The 26,598-nt window shown below is 38.7% G+C and overlaps 1 protein-coding gene across 2 annotated transcripts in view; it reads left to right on the top strand.

The window, feature by feature from the left end:
• The window catches only part of UNC5C (unc-5 netrin receptor C), a 391,985-nt gene that overhangs the window by 271,663 nt on the left and 93,724 nt on the right, over positions 1–26,598 (top strand). For both annotated transcript variants that reach the window (XM_055385718.2, XM_055385717.2), the window contains exon 4: positions 4,993–5,096. In XM_055385718.2, coding sequence (XP_055241693.2) covers positions 4,993–5,096 — 104 coding nt within the window. The remainder of the gene's footprint in view (positions 1–4,992; positions 5,097–26,598) is intronic.

Genomic DNA, 26,598 nt, shown 5'->3' with positions numbered 1-26,598 from the left:
AGCCAAACCCTTAAAATAATTTTGTGGTATTCAGTGATGGTTTAGTTAAACCTGTCTCTGGAAGTAGATGCCTGTAGCTGTCGCCATTCTCAATTAGGAAACAAAGGTCTACATAAAATGTGCCTTTATATGGCAAGAATTACAAAACTGTGCCAAAAATTGCACCATATTCTAAGAAGAATTACAGCATGCTGCACTCAAACCCATTGCCCGTTAATGGTGCTACTAACTTCTGTCACCTTAAAATTTTGGAAAAGAGTAGTAGATACCGTTGGGACTTAGAAAACAATACCCCAAAATGACGGCCTCAGAAGCAAAAGTTTTCTCTGACCTTCTCCTGCCCTCCTGTCTCTCAGTCCATTCTTCCCCAAGACCAGCCATGGAAAAGACAATCCCTCTTCCCCCGAGGCGAGTCATAGAAACCCCCTTAGTCCAAAACCAGCCGCAAAACTGAAAAATATTATTCTAAATTTCCATCCTCCATTTTGTGTAAAAAGTGACCATAAAAAATTTATCTAACCTACCTTGTGTGATCATAGGTCATAAGACCCCCATTCCAGAGAGGGTCCTGCCTGACACCCAGATGAAGGAAGGAATGAATGCTCAGAGAGGCCAGGAAGAATCTAGACCCACAGTCTTGCTGGGCCTCTCCACTTGGTCTGTTAACATTAGGTCAGATTCTTTTTGTCCAGTCATATTTCTACATGGCTGTCCAGACTTTGTTGAACGGAAGCATAAAAATGGACAATTATCCCTGGATCTTTATGTCTTCATTCCAAAGGCTCCCATGTGTACATGTTAAATAAAATTTGTCTGTCTTCTCTCCAATTAATCTGCCTTTTGTGACTTAGTTGATTTTCCAGTGAACCTTCAGAGGGCGAAGGAGAACTTTTCCCTCCGCCCCTACAGTACCCAGAATGGTCATTTCCCTACTTCCTGGCCACTCCTCATAACAGCTTGGTTTCTGCTCCCCGTCACTCCTAAACTTCCCAGACCAATGACTTCTCTCCTATGAGTACTTCTGAGTCCTTCACTGCATTTCTCCTATCGACCTCCCCACTTTTTAAAATTTTATTTTCCTCCTGGCTGCTCTGACACTAACTTCCTTGGGTTTTCTCCTACCGCTTTGTTCACTCTATATCATTGGATGACAGCTTTTCCTCTTGAATGTCACTGTCCTCTTTTTTTTATGCTGCAGTCTCTCCCTGGTGATGCCATCTGTTTCCAGTGCTTCAGCGATTGCCTAGTTGGTGAAGCACAAGAAATCCTACCAGGCCTTCTTTTCCAAGCCCTAGACCTGTGGTTCTCAACTGGGGGTGCCTTTTCCCCTTAGGGGATATTTGGCATTGTCTGAAGGCATTTATTTTGTTAAGGTTGGGAAGAGGTTCTAATGGCATCTAGCAGGTAGAGTCCAGAGATGTTGCTAAGTATCCTGCTATGCAAAGAACAACTGTACCGCAAAGAATTACCCAGTCCCCAAAATTAATAGGGTTGAGGTTTAGGAACCATGATCTAGACTACTATACTTTTCAGTTTGAATGTTTCATAGATATGCCAAACCTAACATGTACCAAAATGAATTTATCTTTCTCTCTGCTTCCCTGCCCATCTTGATACTATGCCACTCAGTGTTTGTACCAAGTTAACAATGCAGTAGCTGAGAATATAACATTATCCTTGCCTTCTGGCGCTCTCCAAATACCTACATCTTCTTCAAGGTATGATCTATTTATTTCTAGAATTGCTTCCTCCTCTTCCTGTCCTCTATCACTAGCTGAGTTCAGGACCCCATCATCCCTCATGGTTTATTCAAATGAGTCCCTAACTAACTTCAGGCTCCTCACCACCGCCTCACTCCATCAGTCACTCTGATGGACACCCTTGTTCTCTGATCTTGCTCCTTTGAGGGTTTGCCATTCCATAGCATGACAGAAAGGCTTTTCATAAGCACACCTCAGCTTACCTTTCTAGTCTTCTTTCTGTGTCTTGTACATCTTCATCCTAAGTACCTAATAAAATGTCTACCATATGGAGACAATGAATAAATGTTAAATGAAATTGCTCTATTTAAATACATATATGCCTTACTTTTTCTTGTTCTTAGCCCTCATTTTGTGATATCTTGGTTAATTTAAATCAGAGTGAGTCACTATGTTATTTAATTTGAGAACTCATTCCAGTTATTATGTCTTTGCCCAACCCCACATCAGGCAGAAGTTTCTCAGAATCATTTTTTACAAACAAGATATACCTTGTCAAGAACATTGAAGCTCATAAATGATATTCACTGCTGCTCTTTTTATTGGTATCTGGTGTTTCATCAAATTTTATCTCAGTGCAGATCAAAAAAACAAGAGAAGCCACCACATCAGAAGAGAAAATTCTTAATGTTTCCATTGGAAGAGTACAAATTAACCAAAAGAGATGTCAGGGGGATGTGTGGGGTGGCAAAGTGTAGAAAATCCATATCAGCAGGTTCTAAGGCTGCCATTGATTATCATGCTGTGAGGCTCCAGGTAATTTGGTCAACATGTTTTTTGGAAGTAAGATAATGACATGGTTTAGATAACTTTAAAGTTACGATAACTCTGTGGATTCCAAATGTTCATTTCTTGTTGTTGTTGTTGTTGTTGTTGTTGTTGTTGTTGTTGTTGTTGTTGTTGTTGAGATGGGGTCTCACTCTTTCACCCAGGCTGGAGTACAGTGGTACAATCTTGGCTCGCTGCAACCTCCGCCTCCTGGGTTCAAGCAATTCTTATGCCTCAGCTTCCCGAGTAGCTAGGACTACAGGCCCACGCCACCATGCCAAGCTAATTTTTGTATTTTTAGTAGAGACTGGGTTTCACCATGTTGGCCAGGCTGGTCTCAAACTCCTGACCTCAGGTGATTCACCTGCTTTGGCCTCCCAAAGTACTGGGATTACAGGCATAAGCCACTGTGCCTGGCCCCAAATGTTCATTTCTACAATATATTCAATGTCTTGACAATCAAATTAGAAGCATTTTTCTGATAGAAATTCTATCACATTTGGAGGTCTCTTGTCTTGCCTCAGACCCTCATAGATCTATAATTTTCTCACAACCTTTATAATCTTGACGGTTTTCTTCTGCTGAGAAATTCAACAATATGGCAAATGTGTTAACAATGCAGTCCTTTCTCAGTGCATTTTTTTCCAGGTGCTTTCTGGTAGAGCTCTATTAGGGATATACCTTGCGAGCAGGGGTCACAACCCCTGGGCTGAGAACTGGTACTGGTCCGTGGTCTGTTAGGAGCTGGTCGCACAGCAGGAGGTGAGCAGGCTAGTGAGCATTAACACCTGAGCTCTGCCTCCTGTCAGATCAGTGGCGGCATTAGATTCTCACGGGAGCATGAACCCTATGTGAACTACAGATGCGAAGGATCTAGGTTGCACACTTCTTATGAGAATCAAACTAATGTCTGATGATCTGAGGTGGAACAGTTTCATCCCAAAGCCATCCCCCCCATGCCGCACCCCAGCAGTCAGTGGAAAAATTATCTGCCATGAAACCAGTCCCTAGTGTCAAAAAGGTTAGGGACCACTGCTCTAGAGTCTTCAGGTTTCCACTCGCTAGTTCAATCCACTGCAATGCTGCTTTCAGATTCTTATGTCTTTATCAGGGACCTGGGATAACAGAACAGAGGCATTAATTTTTTATTAAAATTCACTGGGTAAAATTCTAATAACTCTTTAATGGAAGGAACTGAGCTGTACGTGCATGAAATAAAATTTTTGTAGGCGTTTTAAAAAAATGCTGCTTCAAAGTTCTATGACTAAATTAATTTTCTAACTTCAGAAATTAGACTAAATGTATATAGAGTTTAAAGCCAAACCATTAAAACAAAATAATTATATGGTATTCAGGGATGATTTAGTTAAACCTATCTCTTGAAGTATGTGCCTCTGATGTGTTTAAAATGACAAACTGGCTTCTAACATTTTTGTGCCCATCCAACAACAATTTGTAAAACTCAGCTGCATACTCCTGTATCAACTATATCTATATAAATACATAATTAGATGCCTGGGATATTTGAGCACAAATGACTAGTCTTCTAATTAAAGAATGGCCATATGATTAAATGTAGTGATATCTTGGGACTGTTCTCAATTCTCTTTTCTCTGCCTTGTACTTGAGACACCTGAAGAAGTTATGTTTCTTCCTTATAGATTCCAGCATTCTGTTTTCCACTTTGAAATGGAAACTCACTTAGAGTATTAATCAAAAGATTCCAGAGTTACTGGAGCTTCAGTAGTATCCATTGTGAGAAAAGAGGAAAATATGTATATACATAAGGGAATCTGTACGCATAAGAATCAAGAGAATGGGGTTCTTTTGATTTAAAACTGTGATCATCATAATTGGTGATCAAAAAATCCTAACAAAAAGCAATTAATGAACTTTATTAATTGTTAAAATAAGGACTGCCAAAGGCTTCCATTGAAGTTTAAAGTAGGAACAGTTCATAACCTCTGAATTTCACAATTTATTCCACATAATATAGTCACCAGATTATAGTAAAGTGCTAACAACATGTGGTTAAACAAAAATGCAAGTCCAGGCACCATGGCTCACACCTGTAGACCCAGCACTTTGGGAGGCTGAGGTGGGAGGATCACTTGAAGTCAGGAGTTTGAGACCAGCCTGGGAAACATAGTGAGACTCTATCTCTACAAAAAAATTTTTTAAAAAAATAGCCAAGCATGCTAGCATGCACCTGTAGTACCAGCCACTCAGAAGGCTGAGGCAGGAGGATCGCTTGAGCCCAGGAGTTCAAAACTACAGTGAGCTGTGATCACACCACTGCACTCCAGCCTGGGACACGGAGTGAGACCCTGTCTCAAAAAAAAAAAGAAAAAAGAAAGAAAAAAAAGCACAGATAAAATACTAAGCCAGAAAATTTTTTGTACTCTCTGTAAATGAGAAAATGTTGTTTAATTTTGACATGTATTTTGTCACTTTTACGTTCCAGATCTACGGAAGACATTTGAGCAGGAACCGCTAGGAAAGGAAGTGTCTTTGGAACAGGAAGTCTTACTCCAGTGTCGACCACCTGAAGGGATCCCAGTGGCTGAGGTGAATAACAACAATTCTTTGCATTTAGCAATTGGCACTAAGTTATTCTAACAGAGGCCTAATCCATGGCTAATGGTGCAGTGAATTAGGGTATGGCATGATGAATGGTTGGTAATAGAGTCCTAACTGCCTGCTGCTGGCAAAATAGATTGATTGGGAACTGATTAATGACTTGGGAGTCAATTAGAATGCCCCATTGGACAAAGCCACAGGCAGCTTGGTTTAGTTTTGTCATTCTCTTTCAAGAAATCAGAAATACTGCTTTATTTTGTCTGGCACTTATCATAGAGAGAGATGGTATGACTTAACAATGTGCCATCAATTTTATTATTGTTCTTGCTGATATGCGAAAAATGTGAGTGTAAGAAGAGAGTGTGTTTTTCTGTGTCTGTGAGCCTGTGCCCCTTACATATGTATTTTCCATTCCATGATGAAGTCATAGACATACCTAAAAGCCATGCCCACACACCTTGCATAAAAACACGTTTTAGGAGTAACAGGTGTCAGTTGGTTTCATCCTATAAACTTTCCATCAAGTCCTACATTTTCCACTTTTTGTTTCTGCTAGAACAACGCCTATTGGTTGCTAATGAAGTATTACAAATCAGATGCATACCATGACTTTTCATTAGCAACACACAATACCACGTCCTTTGAAAATATCTCTCTTTGGGGAAGAGGACTCTGTGACCCAGAAGAGATTGCAAGCACTCACCATCATCTTAGATCACAGTGTTGAGGAAAACTAATACTGTGTCTTTCATTTGTTAACAAATAAATCCTAAACTCTAAAAACAGGTTACCCTTTAAATGATTATTAGGAGACATCCTTATATGAATCTGACACTATTGCCCTAACTGACCCCGTGTCCTACAAGTCCAAGCACACATTAATTTGACAAGTGGCATAGCTGCCAGTTTGGTGGTGGTCCTTGTTGGCCTCCAAACTACACTGAGTCATTTGAAAGTTTTACTCTCTATTGCATGTGTTGAAAGAGGCATATTTCAGTTGTTGCAATTGGGACTTATATATGGGTTCAATGTATATGAATTTTTAAAAATTAAGCCCTGAAGTTGTGCCTATCTCTGAAACGGAAAAATAATACTAATGAGACTTTCAACATAGTCCATAAAGCAATTAATAATTAATAATGTACTTACTATTTTATTTCTCATAGTTTTCCATTTTTTTCAAGAAGTAAAGATGGGGTCAGGTAGTTAGCTGGTCCCCTGACAACAAACTCAAACATCTGATTGTTCTTTTAATAGTAATAATAATTAATTAATTGAAAATTTAGGCAGAGTCCTTATGAAATAACCCCATTTTTCTATCACAGCCATTCATATCTCTATGAGTCAATGCAAAGAACTCAAAGGAAATTTTAATGAAATTCCTTTCTTTTTACTTTGAAAGAGAGTTATTTTTTTGCCTTAATTTGGCATCTCATGCCAATTGTATCAGAGATTTTGCTTGATAGTAGCTATTTCATTCAACAGCATCAAAACCTTATCTCACAGCACTAAGACACAGTATGATTTAATACGACTAGGAAGGAGAAAACTCTTCTCTATTCAATATTTCATTTTGATAATGACAATAGTGCATATGTCTTCTTAATGGTATTTCTAAAATTTTAATGCACACCTCCTCCATGAAACCACCTTAAAACCCAAAACAGATCATGAGCAACATGGGTATCCATGGCATCATTTTTGCTCAGGGCTTCTAAAAGGTAACTGATCCTTGCAAAGACTTTAGGTGGGGGGAGATCTTAGTAATTTCTTCATTTTTTTCAGTCTCCTTGACAAAGTAGTTCCCTTTGTCAAGGAGTAAAGATTCATGACTGCAAACTAATTGGCTGTGAATTCTATTTGTATCATCACTAGGGAAGAGACCAATTAAAACTTGGCAAGCTCAAAAATCATATACCCATTTGACATTCAAAGAACTATATTTAATATGCATTTCTTTTTCACTTTTTAAAGTCAGAAGAGAGATCAAACATACATGCTCAAGAGCAGGCTAATAAATTCCTGTGTAGATTCTTTTCAACACTATTAAAATCACCAAGATCAGAAAACTAATGAATACCTTAACATGACATATTACAACTGCCATTTGCTCAAGAGGAGCAGATACATTAAAAAAGAAAGGGATGAAAGGTAACTTAGTGAGTTAAAGGATTATACGACCATTTTCCTTCTAATATAAATGCATTCATTATTTAATATTTCATTTATTTGTTTAAAGAATCTTCAAGCATAAAAATAGGATAAAGTGAAATATTGATCTTAAAGGAAAACCAGCAGGTAAAACTCATGTGTTTTGTAATAATTAGATCAGTCGTTGGGAGATGAGGCCAGACTGGATTTGTGCTCCTTTTGTCTCCAAGGCAAATGATTCCAAGAAAGAGTCAGGCAAAATATGTTCAATGAACATATGGCTGATTGTTTCAATTGATCTTTGTTGTATAAGCATATGGCTAGTTCTATTGAGGAAGTAGTCAGGTACATTCTTTGCAGAATGTCAGGAAGCAGTAATTCCTTTTCTCTCCAAATCAATAAGTTTTTCAAGAACTCTAGTCTTAGTTTTGATATACCACTTTGGGTACAAATAATGGCATAGGCATTTCTAAGGTAATAATATTTTACTTCTTCCCTATTTTGGCATCCTATAGTCTCCACCATAGAATGTTTTCTAATTTTCTTACAGAATTCCAGGTTCAAACCCAAACATCACCATTTTTTACTTTGGCCAAAGTATTTAAATACTGTGAACCAAAGTATCCTCAACTATAAAGGGGAGATAATAATAGTGTCTTTGCAGAATGTGGTTGTGAGGTTTAAATGAGATAATATATGCAAATCACTTAGAACATGTCAAAAGCACTCAAGAAACATTGGTACTATTGTTATATTATAATTTTTTAATTCACACAAGACCAAACTCAACCTCTTAAATTCAAAATTCTTACTGAGTACCTTGTCCCTCTTCTTGGCACTGTGGGGTATGCAGAGGGGAAGCTTCTGTCACCAAGATTCTCTCCTATGTTCTCTAGTCAGTTGCTTCGGCTGGAGTCCACACACGCTACAAATGAAGACAATATTGTGAGCTTTAAAATAAGGAAATGCTCTTTCAACAACACTACCAAATAATTGGTTAATGAAACTATTTATAGCAAGTCATGGTGTACTGCTGCCCTTACCCTGATGTTTTGTTTTGTTTTGTTTTGTTTTGTTTTGTTTTGTTTTGTTTTGTTTGACACGGAGTCTTGCTCTGTCATCCAGGCTGGAGTGCAGTGGCGTGATCTTGGCTCACTGCAACCTCCACCTCCCAGGTTCAAGCAATTCTCATGCCTCAGCCTTCTGGGTAGCTGGAATTACAGGCGCACATCACCACGCATGGCTAGTTTTTGTATTTTTAGTAGAGACAGGGTTTCACTATGTTGGCCAGGCCAATCTCAAACTCCATGCCTTAAGTGATCTGCTTGCCTCAGCCTCTCAAAGTGCTGGGATTACAGGTGTGAGCTACCACGCCTGGCCCCTTACCCTGATCTTTAAAGCTACTATTGTTCATTCAGTCCTTATCGACTCAGGACACTAGACCAGCCCTTATATTTTCTCCCAAAGAGGAAATTTAGCCTGAGGCTACTCTTTGTAGGTCTTCTTTTCAGAGCCCAGGGAAAGAGTGTGACAAAGTAAGTCTCAGAGGAGGAAGAGGCCAACCGAGGACTCCTTATACTTCTTTAAGCCCTTTCCAATAAGAAAACAGGGGACCCTAGGGATGAAGCACAAGAGTTTCAGAACTCTAGACTTGGCTGCTCCTTCCTCTGTTCTCCCTAAAGTCCTTTCTTTATATCTGGGGATTTTATTCCAAATATTTAATAACTGCATGGCTTCCTTAGCACTAGAGCAGACTCTTTGGGGCCTAGCGCTATATCAGATATAACCCTTTAGCCACTGGGTCACAGGGTATCCAGAAATCCCAGGGAGCCAGCCAGGGCCTGCGGGTGAGGGACACTCAGTAATTTAGCAACAGATACAGAACTGTCTCCACATCGAATACCTGGCATGGATGAGCCAGTGTACCTGGCTAAATGGCAGCCCCCACATGCCACAATTTTATATAGCTCTGCCTACTGATTGTATTGAAATTTATCTGTTTACTCTTCTTCTTGCCTGACAAGTTCATGATGAAATAAGAAGCAAAAAGTGTTTTGTTCATGTTTTATCTCTAATGCCAGCAGGTTATAAGTCACTTAGCAGATTCTCTAAGTATATTTAACTAAATGACAGAAAGAGGCCCTGCTGGATGTGACATGGAGGCAGCACCTCAGGAGATGGAAAGCTCTAGAAAAAGGGTGTTTCTCGTCCCTGAAGATGCAATCCTATTGAGAGATCTTGGTGTGGGATGACAGACTCCATCAGTCTGAACCCTGAGCGCAGGGTTCCAAACCACTAGGACCAGGAACCAAGGCCACTGGGAGTGGGAGACACTTGAGTTCCAGGACTATAAGGGAGGTGTCAATAATAATATTAAAATTTTCAAGTAAACCAGGTGAAAGAAAGAAAAACAAATCCCAGGAATACTCTAAAATGATATAGCTCAGTGTTTCCTTTAATAACACTTTTGTTAGGATCAAGCCAAAAATGTGATTGTTTGCTTCCATTTCTGGTGAGGCATTTGCCTTTCTTTCAACAGATAAACCTTCCCCCCATCTCCCTGAAGAAGCAAGAAAATTAATACACCCATGAAACTGGTGCTGGGTTATTCCACGCAGCACTCTATGAAATTAATCCTCTTTGCTCATTTTATTTTATGCCTAGAAAATGTTACTGTCACACGGAGAGCCAGAAATATATTCGGAGATGCTTTATCAGATTATCTCTTTTGGAGAGTACTAGGATCAAAACATCAATGGATACAAGATTTGTTGGCATGGCAGAAGGAGCAAAGCTGAATTTTTCTCTAAAACCTGTGATTTGTTTCACCTTTAACAAGGGGATAATTGCTTCTCTAATTATAATTGAGCTATTTCTCATAGGAGTTTAATTGGAGGAACAGGGCACAATGTTCAACGTATTGACCCAGTTGTGCTTAGAAACTGTCATCTTATTTATCAACATTTGCATCTCTAATTAGCAAGTGGGAAAATATGGGGTAAGGTGCAAAAGAATAGATTGTTTTACTGAGTATAGTCGTGATAAACAGGGAACAGATTTTTTTAAGCTGATACTGACAGGGCAGAAAACTGGTGGCAGCTGGAGGCGCCGCCAAATGTGCAGCATCAGGTGGCTCTCCATCTAATTGATTATTAATATGGCTGCTGAACACTTTGTTTCATGAGTCCTTCACGTTTCCTTGCCATTCTTCCATAATAGGAACTTCATATTGACGAATTTCCATGCAGCTATATTGTCTCCAGAGTGGTGCTTTACACTCTTTTCAGGCAAAAGAGTTTAGAGAGGAAAGAAGAATCTGAATACTGGTTTGGAGGGAGATGTTGCTTTCAGTGCCCAGTCATTACCCATTGGAATTTTCTCCTACCACGTGTGTAGCTACAAGACAGAGTTTTGATTATGATATGATTCTCAGCCTTGAAGACAGGTTTTCAAAAGTATTAGGTTCCCTTACTAGCAGTCAGCCTTCAAGCTTTGCTTTGGTCCAATCAACATTCGCCAAAGTCACCTCCTTATTATGATCATCCCATACTTTTTGGGGTGAAAAAGTATGGGAAAAATCCTATATTTTTTTCTGATATCTGCCTCTAATAGTTATACACAGAGATCACCACAAGCCCAGAAACACTGTAAGCCAAATTAAAATTGCAATAAGTTTAAGCAACATAAACATCCATTTTAAAGCAAAAGAAATAACAGATTTTATCTGACTTATTATACATCTGTGGCTTGATTTTTGCATGTACTTAGTGGTTGCTTTAAGCCTATAGTATAAAATGCAGATTTCTAAAAATCATCAATTCACTTATATAAGAAAGATTTACTGCAGATGCATGGTGTGCCAGACATTTTTCTGGTTGCAGGAAATACGAGTCAGTTAAGTCCCTCGAGGAGAAAAACAATAAGCAAGAATGTAAGAAAAATGAGTGAGATATTTTCAGATAATTCCAAGTTAAAGGAAACAAGACAAGGTCATATGAGAGAGGGTGATTGTTGTTGGGGATTGAGGATGACTTTAGAATTCAAGGAAAGTCTATCTGAAGAGACAGTAATGGAGCTGAGATCTGAAGCTAAGGAAGGAGCTAGCCTTGAGAAGATCCGAGTAAGAAAGCTCCAGGTGATGGGAGGAACAAGGACAAGTACCCTCAGGAGGAGGTGATTTGTTACAGGGTTATAAAGGAGGCCAGTGTGTCTGAGACCCAGTGAGCAAGGAGGAAGGCAGGACGACATTCAGTCAGGAAAGAGGGAACGAGGGCGCAGACTTGCAGAGACAGTAAGTGATTTGGAGTTTTCTTTAAATGCCTGAAAAGCCAACAGAGACATTAAGGAATTGTCGAGACCTGACATTCACCTTTAAAAGATCATTCTGGTTGCTGCATGGAAAATAGATTTTAGAAGTGCAAGAATGGATTTAGGGACACCTTTATGGGTTTATTTAATGATGAAAATCTAGAAAATATTTAGTCTTTCAGAAGAAACTGAAATGTTCCATGTGGAAGTTCAGCAGACCCACTAGAATGAGCTTTTTTCAGATGACCTAAGATCAATGGTTAATAAACCTCAGCTGTGTTCGAGCAGGGTCTCTATCTCAGTAGAGATTCAGCAGCAGGCAAAGACCTAACCTGTGCCCATAGTCACAGAGCAGGAGGGTTTTCAAAAATTTTTGTTGGCCTTCATTTGTTCAAAAAAGGTTTTTCTTCAATAAGTTCCCTTGCTTTGGGATTTCTTCCAATAATTTTTATATGCCTACACACACTATCATAAACTTATTATGCAGTCAGAGAGAGCAAAAAGCATGTATTTTTCTAAAGATGGTCAGACTTAGCTATAGACCTGAACACCTTTAACTGGTAAATAAGAAGAAAGGCTGAGAGTTACTTATCCTGAAAGGCAAGTTTATAGTAAAAACTGGTTAGGAACTAGCTACAAATTAGTCAATTTGTTGCCCTTTTGCCCTGGAAAAGTTAGCCTTTTACTGACACTTCAATGACATTTTGTTCCCTTGGATGGTGTTATTATATATAGTCATTTTACTTTAGGTTTTGGTTATTTTATTTTATTTGGTTGTTGTTGGTATTAGTTCATTTGTCAACATGCTTTTATCTCCTCATAGTTGAACTTAGGTTTTAGAAGTTTTCAGATTTCAAGACAAGTTCACCTCTACAATATGGCCTATGTATGTTCAACCCTCAAAAGCAATAAGCTAGACATATGTGCAATTAAGAGAGTGTTTCCCCAGCAGGAAAACAAATTCCCTTTCTTGGCAAATGCCTTTCCTTTACAGAAGTAACAACAACTGAGCAAAATGCCACTAGTTTCCACTTACTATTTTTTATCCTTTGGCTATATTTTTTTACCATTGTCTAAAGATATAATTTCAGCTTGCTTAAAGACCAACATTTTTTTTAAAGCACAAAAATACCCAGACTTCCACAAACCTACTGAAAGGTGCAAAGTATATTTCATAGTGGTCAACACAGAAGTGAATGGATACTTGTTTTTTTCCAAAACTGAGAAGCAAAAATCTACAAAGTAGCCTCTGGTTTTTAGCAAGAGAGAACATCCAGCATAATTATCCACGGTAGAGAACTTTTTTGATTGTTTAAAGCACCTACAAGGGAAGGTGAGATACCTTTCACCAGTGGGAGAAATAAGAAAATAATACTAGGATTTCAAACTCCGGAGCAATTAGAGCCAAACCTACCTGTGAAAGTCTACAGAAGAGTATTAGCTATCAGTATCTTTTAGAATTGTCAAGGCCTTGACCAGGTACGGGGGCTCACACCTGTAATCCCAGCACTTTGGGAGCCTGAGGCAGGTGGATCACCTGAGATCAAAAGTTTGAGACCAGCCTGACCAACATGGTAAAATCTCATCTCTACTAAAAAAAATACAAAATTAGCCGGGCGTGGTGGTGCATGCCTGTAATCCTAGCTACTCGGGAGGCTGAGGCAGGAGAATCGCTTGAACCCAGGAGACGGAGGTTGCAGTGAGCTGAGATTGCACCATTGTACTCCAGCCTGGGCAACAAGAGTGAAACTCGGTCTCATTAAAAAAACAAAAAAATTTTCAAGGCCTTGCTATTCTAACTGTGGTACATAGATTATCTACATCAACACGATCTGGGAGCTTAGAATCTCAGACCCAGGACTCTTAATGAAAATCTTAGCAAGATCATCAAACCAGTCTTCACCAGGCACAGTGGCTCATAACTGTAATCTCAGCAGTTTGGGAGGCCAAGGCAGTAGGATCACTTGAGCCTAGGAGTTCAAGACCAGCCTGGGCAATGTAAGAGAACCCCATCTTTACAAAAAATAAAAAAAAATTAGCCAGGCATGGTGGTGTGTGCTACTCCAGGAACTGAGGTGGGAGGATGACTCGAGCCTGGGAGGTTGAAGCCACAGCTGCAGTGAGCTGTCATCACACCACTGCACTCTATCTGGGGTAACAGAGCAAGACCCTGTCTCAGAAAACAAACAAACAAACAAACAAACAAAAAAACCCACTCTGCAGTACTGGTTCTCAGAAGTGGAGGCACAGTGGAATCACCTGGGAATTGTTAGAATCTACCAATGCTTATATCCCACCCAGAGATTCTGATTTAATAGACATGATATTTAGCCAGGTTATCGAGATTTTTTAAAGTTCTCCATGTGATTCTAAAATGCAGTTTGAAAAGCTCTGGTGTAAAGGACAAAGTTAAAACAAACAAATACACAAAAACGTCAGATTTGTCACTTCCAAACCAGTCAGTAAAACTTGGCAGATTCCCAGCTACTAGCTAATGCTCCTTGGAGAAGCTTGGCTTGGCTGAGTGTACATTTGATAATAGCCCCATAATTGCTTTTCCCATTTGTTTGATTAATGTACCTATAGACAAGGATTCTAGGCTAAATCTCCATTCTTTTAGGTGTGCACACAGTTCTCAACTCTGTTATATCATTTTCAACCTGTGCTCTGACTTGATGGGCCTCAGTATGAGTTTAACAGAGTAACCTTTCTGATAGGCGTGGAGTTTTCTAGCTAATGGTTGCTGGACTCACTTTTCATGTTGGGTGGCATGTGGCAGTTTCCCTCTGTTAATTAGAACAAATGTGCCAATTATGTTAATGTTTCTCCCGATACCAATCAGTGAATAATTAGACACAACACATCTGTCTTTCACAGGAGAGTATAATAAGAAAACTGCAAGATGTTTTGCTCTCTATTATTGACATATATGATTAGACAATTCCTTAACCAATCATAGGGTTAACAAGTTTGTATATCAGAAGGGCAAAGGATGCCAAAAGTGGTTTTTGGAGCTGAGAACCTCTCATTGTTAGCATGGTCCTGACCAAAGTCCAACTATCTCTGAAGTATCTCTGCAAAGAATTTAATTGGTCTTTCCTTCCTTTTTAACAACACCAAAAAATTACATTGCCCTTTTGGTAAAATGCAGGGATGTTGTTTATTTATCCTGAACTAAAGAAATAAACAAGTTCTTAAGTATTTGAAACCCTCAAAAAGTCAACTTTATGTAAAAGGTTACATTAAAAGAAATCACAGGCTGGGCGAGGTGGCTCACGCCTGTAATCCCAGCACTTTGGGAGGCCGAGCGGGTGGATCACGAGGTCAGGAGATCGAGACCACGGTGAAACCCCGTCTCTACTAAAAAAAAAAAATACAAAAAATTAGCCGGGCGCGGTGGCGGGCGCCTGTAGTCCCAGCTACTCCGGAGGCTGAGGCAGAAGAATGGCGTGAACCTGGGAGGCGGAGCTTGCAGTGAGCCGAAATCGCGCCACGGCACTCCAGCCTGGGTTACAGAGCAGAACTCCGTCTCAAAAAAAAAAAAAAAGAAAAAAAGAAATCACAAAATTCAGCCTACAGGATCATATTGAAGGTGTTATAAACACGTAAATCAGAATCAGATTATAATTTGTTATAATTTCTACTTATATGTTTCCATGATATATGAACTTTGGAGCATTCTGATTGATGGGGAAAAATGATTTTTTTTGTATTGTTATTTACTGGCATTTGCATCCCATACTTGGCAAGGCTTTAGAAAGAGATGGGGTTATAGTCCAATTATTTCATAATATAAGCAGTGCCTGCTTGTATTGATTCTAAAAGTATAAGGAAGACACTTATAAAATCAACACATTAGTCTTCTTGAAGGTAGTCAAAGTGTGTCAGAAGATAAAGCTTTTTGTTTCATTTGGAATTAAAAGTCTATACTTTCTGCCGACTATGGCTCACATTCCTAAATGCTTAATGATATTCAGCTATGTATTTGTATCATCTAAAGGTGCAACATCATCCTTTGTTATCATAATGTCTATATTATTGTGATTACAAATATATTGTCCCTCTTGTTAGAAACAGAAAATAAGACTTGAATGTCAGATTATAAATTTTTTTCTTACTGTGACACTAATTTGCTTATTTTAAAAAGGAACAACTCAGAAAATACATTAAATATATTGGAAAATAGTTATGATTACTACTCCTAGTGTCAGACATTCCAGGAAACCCCCAAATATATGAATCACCCTGGGACACATTCCTTCTGCCCAGGGCATTGTGAAGAATGCAGCACTGAGGGAGAGACCATAGTTGTCCTTTTTTAAAATTATATCACTTTGCCCCAGATATTTGTCTTCTGTTTATTAATAGTAAAACATGAGCATAGTTATAATTCTAAAACTTTTGATAGCAAACCATGAGAAAAATTATTGGAAATAAATATTCTTTGGAAAATAACTGTCTTATCTAAATGGGGTCCCATTATATACACTCTAAATACAAGAACATTGGAATCTGTCTTTGGTAGCTTCATTTTTATCATGTTTAATAATAAAGATGAGAGGGGAGTGAATGGAAGTGAGAAAATGACTACGGAAAGTCAAGATAAAACTAGATTATAACTTATCCCATATTTAGTGACCAGCTATAAATGGATATTCCACTGGAAAATTTAATCCATATTTCTCTGTCTTTGCTGATACTGTAAATAAATAAAAATTTAAACTGAAGAATAAAGTATTTAGGAAAGAGGTAACAGAGCATTTTTGAAATATGAGGGTTGTTGAATGCTGGAGTTGCTACTCAAAAGAAATTATGGAAGCCTGAGCCATTGAAAAATGATCTCCATGTTTTGCTACAAAACTTCTCTTTCCCTGACAGGACTTAGGCAGCCAATGGTTCTGACTATTATAAAATAGCAGTAACAGCGAAACTATAAAACCATGAGTCTAGGAGCTATAAAAAGTTGCTCCTTAAATCACACTGCACACAAGTAGGGATGACAGTTTTATACACCTTTTCTGGGAACATACCATATACTGTCAATATGCTCTAGTCCTAAAAATTGTAATCAAATTATGAATCATTCATATTCGTTAATAAAATCATGTTATTTTGAGAACATTGTACCAGACTGAAGGCATCAGTAGAATTGAATGACCTCACTGTTGGAGGGATTTCTAAACACTTTCTCCTTCTACTGCAAGAGCTGGAATTGGTCCCCATGTAGAAAGGCTAGAGATATGACATCTCTTCTGTACATACACTAGCAGGGATTGAGGCTGTAAATAAGATGACACTTTCCTCACTGGGAGTGTTTTATGTATGAAGACTCATAAACCACTACCTATAGTCCTGTGCAGCGGTAAATTGAAAGTCAGATTTCTTTCGGGTGTTTTTTTGGAAGATATTATTAATTTGGTATTACGAATTTGAAGATATGTATATGTACTTCTTAATAGAGACACTAAGGGGCACTGAATCATCATTGTTTAAAATACATTTAGGTAGGTATAGCTTTGTGTAGGGTCAAGTTAGTTCAAGGGAAGAGGCAATTAAATTACACTTATTGACTGTCTCCTAATTGCAGGTGCTTTCTTTTTATATCTCATTTAAATCCCCCTACAACCCCAGGAGGGATGTACCCTCCATTTGTACACGTGAAGATTATGATTCTGGGAGCTTATAGCCTGCGCAAGGCTGCAAGCTCAATTAGTGGGAGGGCTGGGATTCAAAGCCAACTCTGCCTGATTCCAAAGCACTGTTTTCCTTATAACAAAAAAAAGTTTTTTTGACTGTATGTTTTCAAAATTTGGTTCATTAAAATGACACAAATTGTCTGTGTGATCTCATTTGATAATTTTCATAAGCTAATCAGATAAACCCCAGGCAAAAATGTATTTCGGGAGAAGTCATTCATTTAAAAAGTGTCACATCCATCTCATCAATTTTCTAAAAGTAGAGAAAGCACATTTCATTGTGTTGTGTGTTATTATTTATACACACTTCATAAATAATGAAAATTTTTAGAAATTTTTGAATGGAAAAGAGAAATTCAACTCCAGCATCCATTAATGACTTTATTATTGAGGAAGAATAAGACTAGAGGACAAAGTTTATAGAGAGAAGGCCAATGTGAGGAGATATTGTGATGGATTCACACCTATTGCGGTGTGAATCGATCACATCATATTCAGCACTTATTATTTTTTTTGTATTTGTTGAGCATCCAGATGGAATTATCTAAAAAGTAATTGGAAGTATGAATAGAGCTTAAGAAAAGTTGGGACTGAAGATAATGATTTGTGAGTTGTCAGCCTTGAGAGTGAATAAAGTCACTCAGCCAGTGCATATCTCATTCTCAAACCTGGCTGCACATTGAGGTCACCTGAGGAGTTTTTACACTGATTCTTGGGCCCTTTGTCTGTTCAATTAAATAAGAACCTTTGAAGGTGGGGCCCCAGGCATCAGGATGGCTTAAGCGCTCCCCAGGTGATTCTGATGCAGGACAAAGAACCATGATATAAAGTAGAAGGAGGAGAAAATGAGAGAGAGGGAGATCCTTGAGAAGGACTATATGAAAATGCTGGATGTTATAAAAGGACCAGTGAAAGAGGTTTGCAAAAGAACAGATAATCAAGTGGCAGGAAAGACAGCAGATGGAGGCTTTTCAGAGGGACAGTGGAGCTGTTTGCCATAGAGAAGAGAAGATGCCTTTGGATTTAGCAACGAGAAAGGCTACTGATCACCTTTGAAAGTGAAGTTTGAGTAGAGTGGGGATCAGGAATCCAGACATGGCTAAAAGGAAGAGTGAATGAGCAGGTGCATAGAGAGGGATTGGGAATATTTCACTCTTTCAAGGAGTTTAGCCACTAAGGGAAAGAGAAGTCTGAAGTGTAGCTGGGGAGGGTGGGTGTGTCAGGCTTAATTTTGTTGTTGGTTTGTTTTTAGGTTAGAAGAGATGCGGGCATGTTTCTGGATTACTTGAGACTCAAAGAAAGAGCATTGGGGGAGTTGATATCTTTCGGACTATTCAGTTTGTTGAAACAGACATATGCAATCTGCTCAGATTAAGGAAAATTACAAAAATATTGAGTACTTTGTTGGTGACCCAGGGTCTCAACAAGCCTACGAGGACAAATATTAGAAAGTTACCAGTGAGTGAATTTCTGAGTGCAAGATTTCAATCGGGCATGGTCTTCAGAGTGGCATGTAAACCTTCAAGTTCATGTCTTTTGAATAAACTTTCTCCTTTTTCCTAGTTGCCAACACGTTGCAGCTGAAGTAGGATGACCCTATTTTTGTTGGTCTTTCATTGATTGTTGAATAAAGACTCACAATGTGAAGATTGTTCCTTACAGAATTATATCACACTGTTGCTCAGCATCCTCACCCCAGAGCATGTTGCCTGAGAAAGAAACAAACCACAGTGTTCACTTATGCTGAACACTGTGAGTTCTAGCATCTGGAAATGTATAAATAGATGGTGTCTTTAGGACAGAATTTAATGGAAAATGTATCCATTGAAAATATTTTTAAGTATCTCTTACTTTATGCTAGATATCATTATTCCCTGTTTACTAAACTTTTATCTTAGTTTGTAAGTTATTTAAAGTAATAAGGACATATTGTAGAATAAATTATTTACTATGTGAAGAAATCACCATAACACCAGCTCAGAGTTATACAGAAGTCATCAAAAGTGCTTTCACATATAGTATCCTTTTCAAACCTCACAAGAACCTTATGAGGAAGTTAGGACAGATACTACTTTTTTTGTTGTAGAAGTAGAAAAATAAGGTTGAGTGATTTTATGTGACTTGCTGAAGAGCATAGACTCAGTGAATGGCACAGCTGGGTCCTATCTCTAGGCTTTCGGCCTTGAGACTTGAGTGTCTTTTGGCAAAATCTCACTGGCCTTCTGTGAAAGTGCAGCATAAACACTACTGCAGAGGCATCCAGGAGAAATATTTGGAGAGTTCCATTCACTGACCTCCAATTCCCACTCGTATTACCCTGTTCTTTAGTCTTCCCAGTTCTCAGCCTTCCTCAGTCTCCCCTGGTAGAATTTCTTGCTTGGTAACAGAACCCACTATCCTCTCATGCCTTTGTGAAGTGCTCTTTAAAATTTTTGCTAGCATATCCCTAAAAGACTTAAAAAATACATATCTCCATGCACATTTTATGTTGGTATCTAAAAAATATTATCAAAAAATTAAATAGTGGGAAAAGATACCATGTCTGTGTATATTATAAACATTTGACATCTTTAAAAAGAATTGTTGACTTAAAGTTATCCATTGGAATACAGACACCATAATGATGTCTTACTCAACATTACCAGTTAAGAAAATGTAAGAACAAACTCTTCTTTAATAGTAGGAAAACTTGCCAGGCACAATGGCTCACGCCTGTAATCCCAGCACTTTGGGAGGCCGAGGCAGGCGGATCACCTGAGGTCAGGAGTTCGAGACCAGCCTGACCAACATGGAGGAACCCCTTCTCTACTAAAAATACAAAATTAGCCAGGAATGATGGCACATGCCTGTAATCCCAGCTACTTGGGAGGCTGAGGCAGGAGAATTGCTTGAACCCGGGAAGCGGAGGTTGCGGTGGGCCAAGATCATGCCATTGCACTCCAGCCTGGGCGACAGAGTGAAACTCTGTCTCAAAAAAAAAAAAATAATAGGAAAACTTACAGTATTCCTTTTTATATTTTAACTTATATTCCTATGCCATTTCCCCCATAGGTTTTTACTCTAATAGAATAAATTTTAGGCATAAAAATTTCCATTGGTCTTCATATTTCTCTGTAATAAAAATTTGCATATAAACTTTATTTCCTTTGACCATAGGGATCAAATTGTTAATTTTTTTTTAAAAAACCCGAATGTACTACAAGTTTTGATCAATAATTACTTGGCATAAAGACTGAATTTTTATTGGAAATACAGCTTTTAATAGGAGAAATGAGGTTTTCATCCCTGCTCCCCTGTCCAGGTAGCTCATTTAGCCGAGTTTGAATGCTACTGCTGAAATGAAACAGGATGAAATCAATTACGTTTCTATCTGTCATTTATAATGAATTCAAATACTGAGAACCTTCTCATACATAAGTAAGTAGGAATATGTGGACTTATGTTGTAACAGTGTCCCTCAACTCTGCACATCTTCCAAGTTACAGGTCAAAAATTACATAGCGATCTGTCATCAAAATTTATGTTCAGTGACCCATCATTTGACATATTAGGCCCTCCTTCAGTTTTGATGAAAGCAAAGAATTTAAACCACCTGATTTGCAAAAAGGATTTGTCGCCCAGTTATTACAGTCCCTTATTTTCTCAACTACCACACTAATATTCCCAATTATTCCCTTATCTGGTGCCCTAGAGGTTTTTACACTCTCATGTAATGTATGATGATAAGATTTTCATGCAAGAGATGTCTTTCTTCTGAAAAGCAGAGGGCAAGTTCTTAGAGATATTAGTTATAAGAAGTAATGCAGACTGGGCGCAGTGGCTCATGCCTGTAATCCAGCACTTTGGGAGGCCGAGGCCAGCAGATCATGAAGTCAGGCAATCGAGACCATCCTGGCTAACATGGTGAAACCTCATCTCTAGTAAAAATAGAAGAAATTAGCTGGGCATCGTGGCATGCCCCTGTAGTCTCAGCTACTCAGGAGGCTGAAGTAGGAGAATTGCTTGAACCCAGGAAGCAGTTGTTGCAGTGAGCTGAGATCGCGCCACTGCACTCCAGCCTGGGCTACAGAGCGAGACACCGTTTCAAAAAAAAAAAAAAAGGAATTCATATGGAAGTTAAAGATATACTGTGATTCCCTTAAAAATATTTTTGTTTGTATATCTCTTAGAAATTTTTGCATAGTGCTGGATACTTGAATCCAGCCCTGCCTTGAAATCCTAGTACCCTGAACTCCTCTTTATCTGCAGTGTTCCCTTAGTTATTTATATGCCATGTTTTAGGAAACTTTATATGATTTAGTTTGTTATTTCTCCAGGTCATTTACATGTGAAGAGATCCTTCTAATAGTGGAATTTAAAATTGGTCTTTCTTAAAGACATTTCAAGTCATTGTCAAAAATTTGGGGGAGCAATTTTGGAGGGTAAGGAGGCTTTCCTGATGCCCCTAAAATCAAAGCACACCCAATTCTATTGCTAGTTCTGAAAGTAAACCTGTATTGGTCCTATGAGTGACAGGGTCATGTTGATAACAGAAAGTGTGTCCAATGCTTCTTTTCTAAGGACCTCTCTGCTTCCCTGGGGACACCAGCCTGAGGACAGCCTCAACCCAAGTCCTGGAGTAGCTAAAATGTATGTGTCTTGGCGTCCCAGCTTTTTCCAGCCCCCATCTCGTAATCTGCAGCCCACTCTGTCAAGGCTGAAGTCTGTAGCACTGTGGTTGGCTCCTCCTGGTTCTTGGTTTTATGGACATAAAAGAGTCCAAAGCTCAGGCGGTCCTGAATTTGGATCTCGGCTCCTTTCTGAGCTTATAAACCTGTGCAAGCTCTTCTCTGTGAGCATCATTCTTCTCTTCTGAAAATTGGGAATGCAACTACTTCTTTCACAGGCTGCTGTGAGGAGGAATCACTAAGTACAAAGTACCTCACTGGGGACCTGGAATGCACCATACAAGCTTCTTGTTTTTCTCCTTTTTTACCCTTGGGCAACTTCTCTCCATTCCTCCCAACTGCTTCTCTGTCGTCCCAATTTCAGCACAAGGAAAATGTTCTTCTTTTGAACTCTCTCTGCTCCCTAAAGCCAGGTCAGGATTCTCATGATTTGCATTAGGGAGTACAAGGTGGCCTCTTCCCCTCCAGGTCACATCCCCTACTTTTCCCACCCTAAAGAATGGTCATTATTCCTTAACACAGAATGTGTCCCATAATTTTCACTTCTCCTTTCCCATTAGACCAGCCCATCTGCCCCAGAATCCTTTCTGTGGGGAGAGAGAAAAGCAAAGAAGAGAGCTCAACTACTCCATGCATGTCATCAAAGCCATAGATAGAAGGCTGCTGGAGGTGGCAAGGTCACCAAGTCTGCCCAGAAAGCTCAGAAGGCTAAATGAATGTCATCCCTAATACCTGCCACCCCAGTCTTAATCAGCGGTGGAAGAATGGGCTCAGAACTGTTTGTTTCAATTAGCTGTTTAAGTTTAATGGTAAAAGACTGGTTAATGATAACAATGCATCATAAAACCTTCAGAAGGAAAGGAGGATGTTTTGTGGACCGCTTTGGGGTTTTTTTGTTTCGTTTTGCATGTGGCAATTATTCGTTTTTAAAATCTATAGTTTTTAATGGAAACAACTTGACCAAAAATCTGTCACAGAATTTTGAGTCCCATGAAAACAAAGTTTAATGAGGAAAAAGATGGGGGACAGTCCCTTTTTGGGGACCAATGCAGTCATAGGACCAACATAGGTGTACTTTCAGGGTAGTAGGGAAAGCAGAGGTGGCTGGAAGAAAATTCCATCTCTTAGGGACATGGATAAGGGTGTTGAAGCTAATGATGTGTATGCCAAGGTATAGGGCTGAGAGACTGATGTCATTAAAAGAACAAGTAGACTGGCTTGGAGTACTAGGAGAAAAGACATGGAAAACCCACAAAAGTAAATTAAAAATTATAAAAATATAGATGGTCTAGGTAAAAATAATAGTAATATAAATTGCTTATCATTTATGCCTCATTACCAAGTATGATAGTGAATATTTTATTTTAATAACTTGTGTTTCATCAAAAATCTTTTCTACTTATTTTTTTAAAACTGATAATGTTTTCTTATACTTTAGAATTAGAAAGTAATTTTTATGAAGATTAATTAAGATGTTAATACCTGTAAAGCAAATGCATGCTAATGACATCTCTAGAATTATAAACTCAGAGTTTAAAGGAAAATATGTATTTAGGGTTAGCATACAAACAATATTGGCCAATTTAATACTCAATTACTTACATATTTGTAGTGCAATCTTGAAGAGTTATAACCTAATATTGAGTGGACTTTGCCCCACAGAAATGCCAGCGAAGGCTGAAAGGACTCGGGTGTTAAACATTTTTCTTCTAGTTTTTAGATTAACACCATTTCTCTTTTATTTTTTAGGGTTGTTTGGGGTTTGTCTCACCGCTTTTAGTATATCCTTAACTAAATGTTAATAATTATTTTCACATACTTAACTGTATGCCGGACAGTAGGTGTCTTGTGTATTAATTCATTTAGTTTTTAAGAACCTTATAATGGGTTCTAGAATTATCCTCATTTTGTAAATGAGGACTCTAAGGCATACAGAAGATAAGACACTTGCCCACGGGAGACATAAACATTAGCTCCAAAATCGCAGAGTTCAGTTTTGAGCCCAAGCAGTTGAAAGCAGCCCTCTTAGCTGGTACTTTAGGAACTGCTCCTTAGAATAAGATGCTCAATTACATATAGTGGGACTAACAACACCAAACAACAGCAGAATAGGCAAACAGGTCATTCTAATATTGCCGTGTAACTGTTTTTAGTACCTGTTAATAAAATCCCATGCCTTTATAAACACTTGAGTAAATTAGTTCAAATATGCCCCAAATCATTGAAAGGACTATAGTTACTAAACCACAAGGACAGAAATTGTTTGAACATTATTTTGCATCATTGCAACCATGACAACAAGTCATGGTTTATGGTTGAAGTCTTTTATTGTTTTCTGAACTCCAACCTATTTTTCTTTCTCTTGGAATATTTTGTATGTAACTAAAAATAATTTCTAACTCAGAAAGACTTCTTTCTTGTATAAATCAGTTTGTTCAATGGAAGGAGTAGAGAAAAGAGAAGCCTCAGGTTGAAATCAACAAAAAGCATTGAAATGACCAAAATATGAACAGAATTCAGTGGCCAGACCAGAGTACTGACTCCTGGTTAACCAAGATTAGCTTACAAATAAATAGCTTTGCAACAATATAATTAACTACATACTATTCGATGCAATAAATTTCTAACACAACAAAAGATTCTGTATTGTTTCTTGGAATTTTATATACAGTGTATATAAGGAGACTCATTGTGGAATTGTTTCACATGGAAGAATGTTAGTTTAGTAGTGTGTGTTCTGGAAATATTGCATGAAAAGGTTATCTATTTTAAATTGTATGTTATGGCTCTTATATTGATTTGCTGATTCAGACAATCCTTTACATGATAAACAGAATTATTCTCACACACTGTTTTCCTTTCCATTCGTCTTCTAAGTTTTATAAATACTTTATCATTTTTATCTAAGCCACAATGGTAATAAATGTTGTTGCAGCCACGCTGGCCCTGCAAATATCCTTTTTATCAATATCCATGTTCAGTTCTTAATGCTAAGATAAAGCTGATCCAAAAGAAGCAGAAGTCCTCAGGGTTATTTTTTAAAATTATTTCAAAACTTTAAGAGAAAAACTCACTTTGTTCATGGAAATAATGGGAATTTTTAGCAACTTACCTGTTGTCAAAATCATGCTGTGCTAGCTGGATTCCTTGTGAGATCAGCCAAATCTGAATCATTATCCTTTCTACCCTCAATTACTTTCTGCCTCCTGTATCCCTGCTCCGTAAATGGGTCCTTAAGCCAGAAACGGAAGATGAGTGCCCCTTGCACCCCCCTTTCCACATACCATCAACTCCTTTGTCCTGTCCTCTGCCCCTTCCAATTATTGTCTGAATCCATTTTTTTTTTTTTTCTCCCTGTCTCCTATCCCTATGCCACTTTTTTCTTTTCTGTTTTTTTGGAGACAGTGTCTTGCTGTGTCACCCAGGCTGGAGTGCAGTGGTGCACTCATAGCTCTCTATATCCTTGACCTCCCAGGCTAAAGCCATCCTCCTGCCTTAGCCTCCCAAGTAGTTGCAAATACAAGCACATGCCCCATGCCCTACTAATTTTTGCATGTTTCTTATAGAGGTGTGGTCTCACTATGTTGTCCAGGCTGGTTGTAAGGACTTCAGCGCTGACACTGAGTAAGAGAAGGAGCCATTAGGAGGGTTTGAGATGAGGTATAGTGTGATGGTTGATACTGAGTGTCAACTTGATTGGATGGAAGGATACAAAGTATTGATCCTGGGTGTGTCTGCAAGGGTGTTGCCAAAGGAGATTAACATTTGAGTCAGTGGGCTGGGAAAGGCAGACCCACTCTTAATCTGGGTGAGCACCATCTATCTAATCAGCTGCCAGCACAGCCAGGATAAAGCAGGCACAGAAACATAAAAAGTCTAGACTGGCCTAGCCTCCCAGCCTACATCTTTCTCCCTCAGCAGCACATTTAGCAAGGGTCCCGTGCTGGACCCTTCCTGACCTCAAATATCAGACTCCAAAGTCTTTAGTTTTGGGACTTGGATTGGCTCTCCTTGCTCCTTAGCTTGCAGAAGGCCTGTTGTGGGACTTTGTAATCATGTGAGTTAATACTTAATAAACTCATATATATTATATATATAATATACTCATATATATAATAAACTCATATAAATATATATATATATTTAGTTCTGTCCCTCTGGAGAACTCTGATTCATACATATAGTATGCTCTGACTTACAGTTTATGGATCACTCTAACTACAGTCTTGAAAATAGACAGTTGAGTTTTCAGGGGAAAAGCAGAAGATAAAGACAGACAATGTTTGCAATAATTCAGGAAGGAAACGATAGTGACTTGGACCAGGAAGAGGTGGGAGTGAGGGAATGAGAAGTGGTCCAATTCCTAATGTGTGCTGCTCTAACATTGAATGGGCTAAGAAAGAGGAAAAAAGTGATCAACACTAAGTCAGGCTTTTGTCTAAGTAACTGGAAGGCTACAGTTGGCATTAAGTGAGGTGCATAAGACTGTGAGAGGAGCAGGTTTGGAAAGGCGGTTCAGGAGGTCATTATCAGACAACCAAGCGGAGTTGCATGAAGACAGTTGGATATACGAGTCTGGAGTTCAGGGATGGGGTCTGGGCTGGAGATAAATTTAGAAGTCATCTGTGTGAGACTGGATGAGCTCACCAAGGAAGTGAATATGGATAG

This window comes from Gorilla gorilla, chromosome 3 (assembly GCF_029281585.2).
Source record: "Gorilla gorilla gorilla isolate KB3781 chromosome 3, NHGRI_mGorGor1-v2.1_pri, whole genome shotgun sequence".
NCBI classification, from domain to species: domain Eukaryota; kingdom Metazoa; phylum Chordata; class Mammalia; order Primates; family Hominidae; genus Gorilla; species Gorilla gorilla.
The sequence above is the reverse complement of the archived record's forward strand: the minus strand, read 5'-3'. Positions and strand labels throughout refer to the sequence as shown.